This window comes from Scomber japonicus, chromosome 11 (genome assembly GCF_027409825.1).
Source record: "Scomber japonicus isolate fScoJap1 chromosome 11, fScoJap1.pri, whole genome shotgun sequence".
Taxonomy (NCBI): Eukaryota; Metazoa; Chordata; class Actinopteri; order Scombriformes; family Scombridae; genus Scomber; species Scomber japonicus.
In genome coordinates, this window is record NC_070588.1 from 22,676,979 (window position 1) to 22,691,224 (window position 14,246).

At 41.8% G+C, this 14,246-nt stretch overlaps 1 protein-coding gene across 2 annotated transcripts in view; it reads left to right on the top strand.

The window, feature by feature from the left end:
• Positions 1–1,445: 1,445 nt before the first annotated feature.
• The window catches only part of dachd (dachshund d), a 94,400-nt gene continuing 81,599 nt past the window's right edge, over positions 1,446–14,246 (top strand). For both annotated transcript variants that reach the window (XM_053328907.1, XM_053328908.1), the window contains exon 1: positions 1,446–2,114. In XM_053328907.1, the coding sequence (XP_053184882.1) occupies positions 1,564–2,114 (551 nt within the window). In that variant the 5' untranslated portion in view covers positions 1,446–1,563. The remainder of the gene's footprint in view (positions 2,115–14,246) is intronic.

A 14,246-nucleotide genomic window follows, 5' to 3' on the forward strand; every position in this document is an offset into this window, starting at 1 on the left:
TTCATGGATGGTTTTATTTAAGATAAATGTGCTGCATGTTAACAGAGTTCACTGTCTTACACCAAATAATTATTTTGGTGAGAAAGACAAAAAGAAATGTAGTTTACTTCATGTTGGCTCACAGTGATTGAATAGACATGTAAAGTGTGTATTAAATGCACATGGATTTGACCCCACACCATGATACTGAGCAGTGCTGCATTTCTTCCTGCTCTGCTTTTATCCTCCTTTCCTGTACTGTCTGAGATGGAGAACGAGTTCATCTTGTAGCTGGGTCAAGCTTGGTTCACGACTCAGCCTCATAAAATAGTGAAACCCCTCAATTTACAAGTGCTCTGTCTGTAGTTTGTGCAGTGTGTGTACTGTGGCAAAAGTTGACGCTGCGACACCCAAAAAAGTGAACAATTAGCATTTTATAGGATGTGGTTTTTTCATTTTATATATATATATATATATATATATATATATATATATTTTGGATAGGTTCTAACATTATTTCCCAGTGCTCTCACTCAATGCCAAATTCTGGATGGGCTCTGGTATACAAGGACTATGATTTATTTCCTTGGTGTCTGTATGTGTATAGCAATTTTTAAGCCTGGTAACATTTTTAAATGTGTTTTCACAGGACACGTTGTTTGACCACACCTGAAATTCTAAAGTAATAGTTTATTATAGATATTTAACTTGAAATAGGTAGAACAGCAACTTTCAAAATGCCATCTGTTGGAGATCAGTGATTTCAGTCCAACTTTGATTAGTATGTGCATGTCACCATGATCAGACAGTACTTTCATATTTGTTCACTATCTGATGAGCATTTTAATAACTGTCATCCTTGTTACTTCATGTGAAAATGCCAAAGCCACGTTGGCTGTGTAAATAAAATAATCAGAGGACTAATTAAAAATACATTAATGCCTGTACTGAACATTTCAAGTCTGCAGAAAGTTTGTCCTGTAAAAAGTTTAGTTTTAAATGACTTTAGTGCTCAGTGTGCTGCAGTGGCTTTTCATACAGTTGGATAGCAGGTGCAACCTTTATTGCTGTTACACTGTTATAACCAGAAAAAAACCCCGATATATCCAGTGAGTGCATGTTTCTTTTGACCACGGATAAAAAACAAATAATGCACATTTTTACACGATTATGATTTTTATACAACCGGAACTCTGTCATGTGGAACAAACAATGTCACGTTTTAAAAGACCTTAAACATTTCAGAGGTAGCCAAAGCACAGTTATCTGTTCTTCAAAGGCTTCCACTGTCCCCTAGCTCCTCCCTCTCTGTACCGTGTGACAACAACAACTCATCCACAGAGCGGAGCTGCACTTTTCAGCTCATTTTCCTCCTGTCATTCCTCCTCCTATCTTTGATCACTGTCCCGCCGCTCAGCCCCCCCAAACCCCTCACTCAGCACGCCTTTTTTTCGGCAGCTCTTTTTACTTCCCAACTTATCCGAGGAGCTAAACTCTGGTGGATTCTTTCATTTAGGGGTGTCTCGGCAGGCTGGGTTTTATACTTTGAACTTCGGCTACTCTCTTCCCCTCCAGTAGGTGACCATGGCCGTACCGGCTGCTCTGATCCCACCAACTCCTCTGGTCCCGCCGCCTCAGATCTCGACTCCCTCCGCGACGACGTCCCCGCCGTCGACAACTTCATCACCGTCTCCATCCCTGGCCCCCCCGTCTGGACCCGGACAGAACCTGTTCAGATCAGAGCTCCTCGCCACCAGCAGCCCGGGCATCCCGACCGCGGCTTTACCACCTAGCAAACCCGTGTACTCGACTCCATCGCCTGTTGAAAACATACCGCAAAACAACGAGTGCAAGATGGTCGAGTTGCGCGGTGCCAAAGTGGCCTCTTTCACCGTGGAAGGCTGCGAGCTCATCTGCCTTCCTCAGGCTTTCGACCTGTTCCTGAAGCACCTGGTCGGTGGACTGCACACAGTCTACACCAAGCTGAAGCGGCTGGAGATCACGCCGGTGGTGTGCAATGTGGAGCAGGTCCGCATCCTCAGAGGGCTCGGCGCCATCCAACCCGGCGTGAATCGCTGTAAACTCATCTCCAGAAAAGACTTCGAGACTCTGTACAACGACTGCACCAATGCGAGGTTAGTGTGGAGCTCTTTACGGCATTATGGCTTAAATGTCTGCACGGACCCCCGTGCGTAAAGGCGCAGAAGCAAGGAAGGGGGAGACATTTTCCCTCTATAAAACAAGCGGTCCAAGCGATATGATTCACGTTGTAGCTGACTTTTAATAATCGTTTGTTTTATTTAGTGTGTGAATATGCGTGTGTGTGTCAAAACCCATCCTGACATCGATGTGCTGTAAGGTTGTCAGTTGGACGGGAAGAGGCCAGCGCGCATCATCAGTGAAAAAAAGTTTGGCGAAAGTTTTTTTTTTTTTTTTTTTTTAACACGTGCAGTGCAAAGTTGTGCCATGATGGATAGCCTGTCCGCCTCAGAACAAATGAATCGATAATGTAAGACTACAGTCACACAGTGCTGTTGAATAAACTTCAGGTGTAGAGCTGCCACTGCAGAGACAATCTCAGAAACACGAGCCCAGTCATCCTCTGTGACCCATGCTTTTCTTGAATTAGCCTCTAATTTAAGGCCCATTTTAAATCAACTTTATTCTTAAATTAACCTAAAATAAAACTAGGCTACGCCTTATTATATGCCCTAGCCAAGGGGTCAATTTAATTTCAGTGATGACTTTAATTTTTCAGAAAGTAAACAAGACAAACCCAGTTTATTAGAATTAGATGACATGCAATATTTTTATATTAATTGTAATCTTAGTATTGATAGGTAGTACTGTTCTTAGGGAAGTTACAGTACATTCATGGCTCCTGTTGAAAAATAGTATATGAAGCCAGTTGTCTTTTTTACCCTGTAAATCCCAGGGATAATTATCTCACACACACACACACACACACATAGACACATACCCACACACAGATGAGAATGTGCCTCAATCACACATACCTTGATTTCTATATAACAAGAAAAATTCATAAAAAAAACAGTAAGTGAGGTAAACAGCTCCACATGTGAAAATTAAGACATGACTCCAAATGACCAAGTCAAATATTTTGAGCTTTATATGTTTTAATATGGAATGATTTAAGTGGAGATCAATATTTGATTAAAAGCCTTTTTTTTTACTGTCCTGTTGCTCCTAGCTTTGATGTATTGTTCAGTCTCACAGGATCGTTCAGTCTGGTCAAATTTACCATCTTACCTGTCACTATGATTGATTCCATATTGATCTCCTACCCAGAAATGAGCTGGAAATGCAAATATGATGGAAAGGCTCACATCAGTGGGGAATAGCCATAAACAGTTTGAGACATTCAGTTGTCTCGGTTTGAAGAGCATGCAGCCTTTTGGAAAATTATAGTGTGAGATTAAACTTGATTCTGACTTGTAAATGAATGCTTAAATTTCACAAGTGCACATAAAAAAAACACACACACAAATACACATGCACACACACACAGACGTTTCTTAGCTAGCATATATATATTTTATGTATATAAGTTAATAAATATATTTTAACCCTCAGAAATTGCTCCAACTGCAAATTGTACTATCAAGCAAAGATGGAAAAAAGCCTAATAACTCACACAATATTTTGAGAGTATGATCATTTTGTGTGTGTGTGTATTTTTTCTTATGTAGTTCATTCACAGTTAACTGCTGTTAGACAGGTATATGTACAATATATATACTATAGTAGTAGCTGTAGCTATTTTTGCCATCAACAAACACACTTCTCCTTCTTTTTATGATTGCCTGGAAATAGCCACACACATTCACATACAATATTTGGAGCCTATAGATATGCTGCAGCACCATATTTCCATTCCACTAGCAATCGTCTCAACAACTCACCTGTGCACTTTGGTGCTTAAGCATCATTTACATAAAGCATCAAGGGAGCAGAACACCCCCGCCCCCCTTTCCTCTCCATAGAAGGAAACATACGGTGGTGGTGATCCTCCTCTCCAGTCTGGCGTAGGGCTTCAGGTGACAAAGTATGTGGTTGAACTCTTCGGGTTGTCAATGGGGGGATGGCCAGCGATGGGGTTAAAGGATAATGCAGTGCCTCGCGTCGCTTTAATGACGCTAAAGTGCTGGGCTATTACGGGCACATGGACAGGACTGTAATTGTCTCTGAAAGCAGCCAGGTTCTCCCGGTGCTGGGCTGAAATCAATCACTCAGACCCCGGCCTGCCCGCCTGCCTGCCCCATTTGGAGAATTACATCATGGAACAGTGAGGCATCCGCTGGATAAAAGGCTTCTGTTACTTAGAAAGAGTTGATTTTATTTGCTGGGATGTGTGCTTTATATCGTCTGTCACTGAATTGCTGCTGACAAAATGATGAGTCTGAGTAAACAGGACGCAGGTTACCCTGTAGGTGAAAAGCAGCCCCCCCCCGCCCCCTGCCCACCCCTCCAAAGTCGATGTTGCTCTGACTTGTTGTCAGATGAAAAAAGTATCACCGGTTTAACCCACTCAGGTTACACAACAACAGCCTGCTGCCTGAGATAGTTTAGCTTTTCATCTGGCCCTATTACCACAGTGTCACTACTCTTTTTATACAGTGGCCGAGTGGTAACAATGAAGTGAATAATACTCCTGTACAATGGGTCTTACTATTTCACATGCTGTTTTTTCCCCTCCCACGGTCTATTGTGTTAAAACAACACTACTCTCATTTTGCACACAGTGTGAATGTGAATAGCATCACAGAGCACCGTTGCTCCCCGCTGTTTTAGTTTTGATGTGGACACAAACAAGCTCCAACCAAATTGTTCCCTCTAACAGTTTTTGAACATATTAAATGGAAAACTGCGCTGTCAGAATTGTAGTGTTTGTAAATTTTTTTTTCGTGTGTGTGTGTGTGTGTGTTTCAGAGATGAATTCAAAAATTTGTAGTGGAAAAAAAATCCTTTTTGAGGAGTGTTTGAACTACGTGTGCTTTCCCTATTAAGTGACAGTGTTTTAGTAATTACTGTTCATCTTTAAAGACACGAGGAATATAGTCATTCTCCAACCCTTCATTTTCTTAAGGACTCTCGTGCCAGATTAGCAGTGTTCCCTCTCCCTCCCAGACTGATCCAGGTTCAGTAATCTCCCTTACATTATGACTGGCCCTCCAGGAGCCCTCCAGGAGCCCTCTGTTCCAGCTACTTGTTTTCCTTTTCATTTTCCCTGCGGTGGGATGGAAAAGGTTCTTATTGCTGCGTGACACTTGAACTCTGTGAAAGGTTATTATAACACGAGGGGGCGGCGCGGAGATATCGCATATCTCTCATTGGTCTGCTTTGTGGAGGGTAGGCAATCCGATGCTGGGGCGCAGAAATGCAGCAGTTAATTGACAATCATTGTCTACCCCTGAAGGTTAACCACACGCCCCAGACAATGTCCCACCACTGGGAATGGGACGGCTTTTCACTTACATGCCCTTCTTAAATAGATTTTCCCCGGCTCCTTTCAGTCAAGATCTAACTCTGAAATGTTACGAGTGACAGGTCACAGTGGAGGGACGACTTTTTTTCCCTTTACAAATGCACCTAATTGATACTGATATGACAGCAAGTGGTATGAGAGCTATCACCTCTCTTGTTTCTATTTCAAGGGTGTTTATGCCTAAACACACATATTTGCAAATGACGGTAATTGTTTTGTTTAGCGCTCAGTGTGAGCTGCCACTGAGGGTGCCAGCTTGTCTCTCTCCCTCCTCTCCTCTGCTCTTATAATATATTTGTTTTCTACAAGGCACGGATGTGTTTACAGGTACTCAGGGGAGATTTCTGGATTCCATTCAAATCATTCCCAGTCAGAGTGGGTGCTAAGATACCCGTCACCCAGCAACCACATCCAAGAGGGAGCTTGGGCGATAATAACTTCAAAAACAGAGTGACAGATGCCTGATTAGAGAGAGGGAGAGAGACACAGACAGAGGGAGAGAGAGAGAGAGGAGGAGGAGGAGAGAGAGGGAGATAATGGTATACAAAGCTGTTTAAAATCCAAATCTATTCAAGTACTTCCTTGAAAGTCAAATTGGCCCTTGTGTTGTGTGTTGTTTCTTTATTGAGGGAAAAAAAAAAGATTTTGCAGTTCTCTCTGTTTTTTTGTTTTTTTTACATTTTTAATCCTTCAGTGGGGCTCTGCTAAATTTGATTAGGTACAGTACATGTGCTCAAGTCAACTGTGCAGTTGGCAGATGGCGGCAAGGTGTTTTTTTCACCCTTTTTTTCCCTTGCAAACAAATAGCCTCCTTGAAAATCAGAATTGCTTTATTGACTTGACATTTATTCAGTTGGAACGAGTGCAAATTAAAACATTTTTTTTACTAACTCAGCTGACAAACGTAATATTTATTTTCTTCATTTCTTTTAAGATCATGTTTTCCTAACTTACAGTCAAGCTGAGCCAAGACAGTTGAACCCACAGATTTCACTTGTTAAAGAGGCTTTGTTAGACACTGTCTAATGTCATTTGTGGATTTAGAGGCTATTTGCATGGCAAAGAGGCCTGTATTGTTAATTTGCCTGTTGGATGCATTAGTTGTCCAAGCTCCTATCTTATTTGCATGCCTTTACTGGATCTGCAACAGCAATTGAATTACCAATTATTTCTTCTACCAAATGACACTTTAAAAAATCACACATCCACATCAGGTCTTTCCAGGCTGATCGCTACATTAAAATGACCTATTTTTATGTTAACCAACCATAAGGGGGTATTAACTTTGATTTTTATAGACAACTGACCTAAGCTGTTTAAAATCTATCTGTCAATATGACTTATCTAGCTTATTAAAGTAGATTTGTTAACAGTGATTTTTACCTGCTGATTTTACACTGAGACTGATTGCCTGACAGGCCAGCAATAGATTTTGGGTCACTCTTATTTCTGTTCTCTTCTTTCCCCAGTCAGTGCTCCCCTAGCTTGTCTTTACTCACGGGCTCCTTCACATTACAGCACATTTAGGGAGCGTGGCGGAAGTCACAGACGCTCGTACCAGGATGTTAAATGCTACTGACAGAAGTTAGAGGGAGCAGATGAGATTTCCTGATTGGAGAAGGAATGCAGGCCCTTGCCTGCCTCTGTCTAATATGGTCACATAGAGAAATTGATTTTCCTCTGAAATTAATTAATTTTTCATATAGCCCAAAGCTGGAGTTTAAAAAAGAGTGCACACTTGCTGGTTTCCTATTTTCCCTTTTTTAAAGAATTATTGCCTAATCATATTAATACTTTTGCCCCAAGGATGAAAAGATAATTGTACAAATGCATTTGGAAATATGTATCACTGAGTATTTATGATTAAATTATGCAAATAACTCGGCTCCCTTCCTTCGTGGGCCCAGATTGTCTAATTAGGATTGATATGGCGAATAGATGTTGGGGAATCTGAATACAAGCATGTCCAAAGAGCAGAAAATTGAAAATGACAAGGCTGGAATCCTTAAAAAGTGTGTAGGTTTTTTTTCCCCCTCTCTGTCTAATTCAGCGTAGCTGTATCAGGAGTTAATTTTCTCCGGCTTCATTTCTCGTCTGAGCTGACAGGAAAAGGAATCCATCAGGGAAGCAATCTCAGATGGGATTCCACAAATTTCCTCCACTTGTTTTTTTCTCCCCCTCTTCATTTTGGTGGAGGCTATCAGGGATGAATCTTCTCCTGAGTAAACATGCAGATGTTATTCCTCAAGTGTCAATGTTTTTGGAGCTCTCTACTCAATACAAAGGACTCCTCCTTAATAATCGGAGTATATTAAGAAAGGAATGTCATCCAACAAAAAGCTCTTTGTACTTTTGGAATTTTACTGAAGTAATGCACATTACATTATACAACTTTTTAATTTATTTTTTGGAGGGTAAGGACTTAACTTTTCCTCTTTGGCCTATGGCATGCCATTCAAATGACATATTATCTGGCAGGTGATTACTGGAACATGTTTTTCTGACTGTTTAAAATCTTTATTACCAAAAATAATCAAATATATCAGATTTATTTGAAAATGTCTTCTGTATACTGGAGTTTATCCATATTTAATAAAAGCCACTCTTGAAGAAATTTGCCTCTTCAAATTCTAGTTGGAGCCGCCCAAAGACAAACACACAGACATTGACACTAGTATGAGTCAACAGTTACATGTAATTTAACAACAGCCCTGTTCCTTGCTGGGCTCAGCGGCACATCATAGAAAAGAAACCAAGGAGGAAATGACATCGGTTTCCACTCTCTCTTCTTCTGTTGTTAGCGTCAGATGAACAGTACAGCACAGGAACGGCTCCAGTGCCTCCAACAGTATCTATTAAAGGGCTGATTGTTATCTAATCTTTACCTGGCGCTAGCTGGAAAAGCCCTGAAGCTAATGACACTTGAGACTAGCAGCACATTCTATGGTGGTTCAAAGCATCTGCTCAGTCAATACCTTTCTGATGATAAACTAAAAAAAAAACGGCCCCAAAGCTATTTATGTGAAGTCTGAATTCACTTAGACACCAGAAACACTTTACGCAGTCAATTTATTGCATTGAATTATAACTAACAATGTGAGTCAAATGAGTTCCTGTTGAGGCAGCAGGCACCACTGTTCTTCTGTATTTGCTGTTCGGTATACAGGCATCTGGAAAATCTGTAAACTCAACTGAAAAAGTGAATTATTTACACCGTTTAAATGATTCAGAGTGAAGTTAAGTTAAAACAGCATTAGTCAGTAATTATATGGTTTTGTCAAAGTCAGTGATTCATATTTAATTTGTCCTCAGCAACATGTTTCCTTCACTCTGCATTGATTTTGTAAGATGAGTGTTTTAGTGGCATTAAATGTAACACAGAAGGCAAATTAGCAAGTTAGATTGTTCTTTCTCTTTATGGGTCATATCAAGAAGGTCGGGCCGTAGTAGTAACAGTGTCGGACACTGATGGACAGATTGTTCCAGATCTGTCTTTCAAACAGTGAAAAAAAAAAAAAAAATCATCACATCCTTGTTAAATCTGCTCAATTAAAATGTCATTAATCTTAAAAGGTCGATCTCAGCAGAATATTTCTCAGATGAGAAAATCAAGAAACAAAAGCGACAACTTTAAAATCTTCTTTATGATATTTTTTTTTATTTATTTTTTTTAAACAAACCTGATTCCATATTTATGTTCCTGAAACTTCAGGTTTAATGTAAACACAATGCAAATATGAAAATCAAAAAGGATCCGTGCACTGTGCTTGTGTTTTCATGTATTATTTGCTCTGCAGCTTTATTTTCAATACAAAATCATTTCAGCTGTCAGCGCTTCAAAGTGAACGAGGCAGACTGTTCGGTGAGTGTACTGTAAAATGATAAGGTCTGCAATTCTGGCTGTTATCCACAGAGATAGCCACACCCAGAGCTGCTTCCTGACGGCACCGCACACCTGTAGAGGTTATGAGCGGGGTATCAATATCACCAGGTCAACACATTTTCATCTAACACTGACATCTCTCTTTGCTTTTTCGCCCCCTCTCTCTGCATCTGTCTCTCTCTCTCTCTCTCTCTCTCTCTTCCTCTCTCTCTCTCTATAAGCCTAGTGAGAATATCGGTGGGGGTCTTTATTGGTTGCAGCACTTGGGTTTCTCTCCTCGTAGACTCAAATGTCACCGTCTCCCTGATGTTTCTTTAAAATCGCCTGTGCCACCACTTGCTGTGGCGCCCGGCTATTATTACCCTCCTCTTAAAGAGTGACAGTCGGGTCTTCGGAGACATGACAGAAACCTCTGTGGATGGAGCTGTAGTGCTGTGTCAAGCCGATGCTCTCAGCCAATCAGACAGCAAGAGACAGACCACTGGATACCCGGTATGCTCTGATGTTAGCAGAAAAAGTAGGAGCAGTTGGGGTTTTGTGCTTTTAAAAGCTGCTGCATAAATCAAAATCATAGGAAATATGTAAAGAATTAAATCTCGACGACAATAAAAGAAGATAATGTGTGATAGGAGTCAGTTTAACTACCATCGTAAGTCAGTGAGCTCCTGCCATCCATGCGACGTTGCCTTGAAAGCAACGTGTTGTAACAGTCACTTGTATGTGTTGGTAGCAATTCCACAGCAGTGCAGGAAATACAGTGAGACATCTTCTCTATGGAAATAAACATGGTTATGATAATAAAGCGGCCCTTGGCTGAAATGGTCTGTCCACATACATTAACCCTGTGTAACTCTCACATTTGGAGCGTGTGAGTGTGCTTTCTTGAGTGTTTGTGTGTGTGTGTGTGAGAGATGCTCAGTCAGAGAGAGTGTGTGCGTGTGTGTGTGTGAGAGAGAGAGAGGGAGAGGGAGAGTGTGAACTTCACATATGAATGGTCTTGTGTGAAAAGGAGGATGAATTGAGTCAAGCTGACATAGCATGCCAATAAGCTTTGTCTCATTTCCAATGCCGTATTCATTTGTGCCACAGAGAGATTTATTGCATGATTGACAATTATGAGAGGGTGACCTAGTTCTTTGTGATGGAACAAAAATGGTTTTCATCAGTTGCCTTTGCTGTCTTATGCATTTTGTTGTGTGTGCGTGAGTGTGCGTGCAAGAGTGCATGTGTGTATGTGTGTATGTGTATGTGTGTGTGTGTGTGTGTGTGAGACATCCCCTTGGTAAAGAGTAGGGATAGCCTCCATACAGCGAGATACTTTTTCACCCCCCTCCCAACTATTGAAACTCATGCATTTTTCTAGTAATGGCTTCATATATTTTGCATAGAATCACATCATCCACTATGTCTGTTCCACAGCAGAAAAAATGAATTTCCTACCCCATTAAGCAATGTGAGCTGTCCAAATGGATCACGTTAAAGTGACATTTTTACGAATGCTCTTCAATCTCTAACTTTGGTGTGGGAATAAAAAGAAAAGGAAGTAATTTCGCCGTCTGCAAACGTATATATATATCTCCGGCACACACACACACACACACACACACACACAAGACCATTTTCTGCTACTACTTACTATACTGTATTATTGGCTGTCTTATTGTTGTTGCTTGATCACCCAAATCACAAATACATCCATCCCTTTTTTTAGTGTTGTGACTGTCAGTAAAGGGCTTCATCTGTATCATACAGCCCCCCGATTCCTTTATTCCTTTATGGTTCATTCTACCTGTCTATTAGCTATGTGTTTGTCTGTGTGTGGTTTTGTGTGTGTGTGTGTGTGTGTGTGTATGTGTGTGTGTGTGTGCGCCCAGTCAAGCTTAGATTACTACGACTGTGAGGAGGAAGTGTCTGCTCCTCCTGGGACTCCTGCTTGACTGGCCCCACAAATGATACAAGCCAGGGTTTAGTTGGGAGTTAATATCCTGCAAAATTGTCCTGCACAGCCTCGGCAGAATGTGGATGATTAAATGACACAAGCATATCAAAAACATTTTTCTCAGACTAGTGGCTGCTAAGTGTCGCGTCGGTGCAGTCCGTCTCCCAAGGTTACCATTTTAAAAAAAAAAAAAAAAGAGAGAGAGAAAGGAATATTCAGTGGGAAGTGGTGTGCGTTCATGTGTGTGTGTGTGTGTGTGTGTGTGTGTTTCACCTGTATGAGCGAGCGTGTGCACGTTTTTGGATGTTTTGTTAATGCCCTGTTTGAGTGGTAATAATATCTCAATAGGATTTCAGGGTCTCATTGAGAGGTTTGATTGAAGGTTGAGAGGACATATGCTAATTGTGGCTGAGAATACTCTTCTCTCAGAAACATATTCCACAGGAGTTTTCCTTGTACGCTGTATGCCAGACCCCCCCCCCCCCCCCCCGCCCCACACACACACACCAGTGACCAAAAAAAAAAAAAAAGGCTTGAGGTTCCAAAGCGATCCATTTTATCCCTTCTTTTTTCAAAGGATGCAATGCTTTGTTTTAACCTCCGCAGGAAAGGAGATGAAAGGCAGTGTAATAAAGCCAAAAGGTCTTTCTGTAGTTATCAAATGGCCTTTCACTCCTGACCTTTAAGATGCCACAGTAGGAACTGGAGACAATGCTAGAAATACAGATCGGATTTCAGAGATCAAACACCTCTTTGTATAGTTTACTTGCACGGAGAAGAAAGAACAACCTTTCACAGCCCATCATTTGAACATAGGAGAAAATAAAAACCAAAAAATATTTGGAAAAGAATGATCTGCCTTGTCAGCTCCTGCACAGATCAAACACTTTTATAAAGTTGAAGTAATGCAGCAACGGATGCGTTCTGAGGCATTTCTTCATTTCTTCCTTTATCTGTTATGCTCTCGCTAAAGCAATGGGCTTTGTATGAGGGCAGTCATATTCATCTGAGACTATAGGCTCTTGAGTGTGTCTCTGCTTGTTTTGCATTTGCCATTTGCATTTATCTTTACATTGTATGTCATCGACAAAAGAAACCTTTTTACACACCCGTCCCATTTGCTTTTCCTGTTGTTGCATGTTACAGTAGATAGGCTAATACCATTTCAATTGATGCTTTCCACCTGGCAGCCTTTCACAATGCACAATCAGGAAAAAAACCCAAACCAATGAACAGCAAAGCTTTGGATGGAGTGAGGGTAAGATCCTGTGGTAATAACATTTGGTTAACATCAAGTCTCTGAGCTGCACTTGCTATGCCCTCAAGTCTTAAAATCCCAATTTACACATATAATCATACTGCTTTTACAGTTGATGGTTACATGTGAGTGATGTGGGAGGTTCAGGATCAGGTTTTGTGAAATGACAAGCTGCTGCATTTTAATGACAGGCCTACAATACCCAGCAGCCCATGTTTCCAATCACATCCATAGACGGGCTGACTACAGAGACCGCTAATCATGCTCTTAGAATGTTATTCGTAGGATGTTATCAGGATGCATGATGGCACCCAGCATTCCTGTCATACTCGACATTCTGCCGAGCGGCACTCGCACTCCGAGCGTGGAGTGTCGGTGCCTGCGGACCCTGAAGGGCTCTGTGTGAGAGGCCCAGTCGGGGTCCTGCTGGGCCAGGCCTGTTGACAGTTCCTTGGCACTGTTGTCTCAGCAGGAAGACATCAGTTGGAGCAACACAGAGGCTGTGGATGAAGGCCGTCTGGTCAGAAGAGAGAATGTAGTTGGAGAAGATTAGGCTTCACCCACGGGTCATTGTGTTCCCAGAGCAGGCCTGAGCCCGTCGGCCTTGGTATTGTTAAAGGGAAAGGTCAGGTCCAACGACCAGGCTAAGCCTATTAAACAACCCGCACCACTTCTTCCTGGAAACCTGACTGTGCTTTCTCTTAACTACCGAGTTGGGGAAAAATCAGCTTTGAACAGCTGAGGTCGGCCATATCCTGATGTGGATTAGAGACCACATCTAATTGAAGAGAATATTACTATACTGTACACTTATATGAAAACATTGTTCTTTATGACACCAGGCAGCGATTTCATATTGCATTATAATACATATTACATAGCATGAGAGGCGCTAATTGTTTTACAGAGCCTTGCAGTTGGTATGCTGCACAATATGTGTGCAGGGCTGCTGAAGGTTTGCTCTGACAGATCCTACCAGTGTCGAACAAATCCTCACATTTATATCCTCTCAGTACTAAATGCTTATGTACCGCATCCATAAGGTCGTCTGAGCCCCAACACACTCCCATAAGTCTCCTTTAGCTGTAGTGATGGCTGGTGTCAGGGATGTCTGCCGAATGAAAGGAAACACTGGCAGATAGCGTTTGATCCGTGATGGAGATGAGTCCACATAGGAGTAGAGCTAGTGATTAATAATGGTGCATCTGGGTAAAAAGGATGTCATCCCCTGGACGTCTAATGAAAGCTCTTGAACATATCTGGGAGAGGCGATATGTTGACAGTGGATGATGCAAATGAGGCTAAATGTGAGAGGAAACCTGAAATGAATCACCCCGCTGTCTCCGTGGCGTTTTTTTTTTTTTTTTTGGTGTGTGCGTGCGCGTGCTCGAGTGTTAGTTTGTGTGTGTGTATGTGCCCCGACTAGCAGCCAGCCGTTTACGCAGTGCAAAGCTCGGTGTGACACTCTCCCTCCTTTGTCTCAAACTGCTAACTGTATTTAATTTCACATCTTATCGGGCCAGGCTTTGTCTGTCTGTGAGTCTCTGCACAGTGGAGGCGACCCCCGGAGATAAACTCTGTCAGGCTCTGGGGTGATTTATTAAATTCTGATTTCTGTGAAGGACTTTAATGTCGAGGGGGTGGGAAGAGCGGGGAGGGTGGATGGTGGATGGTGGAT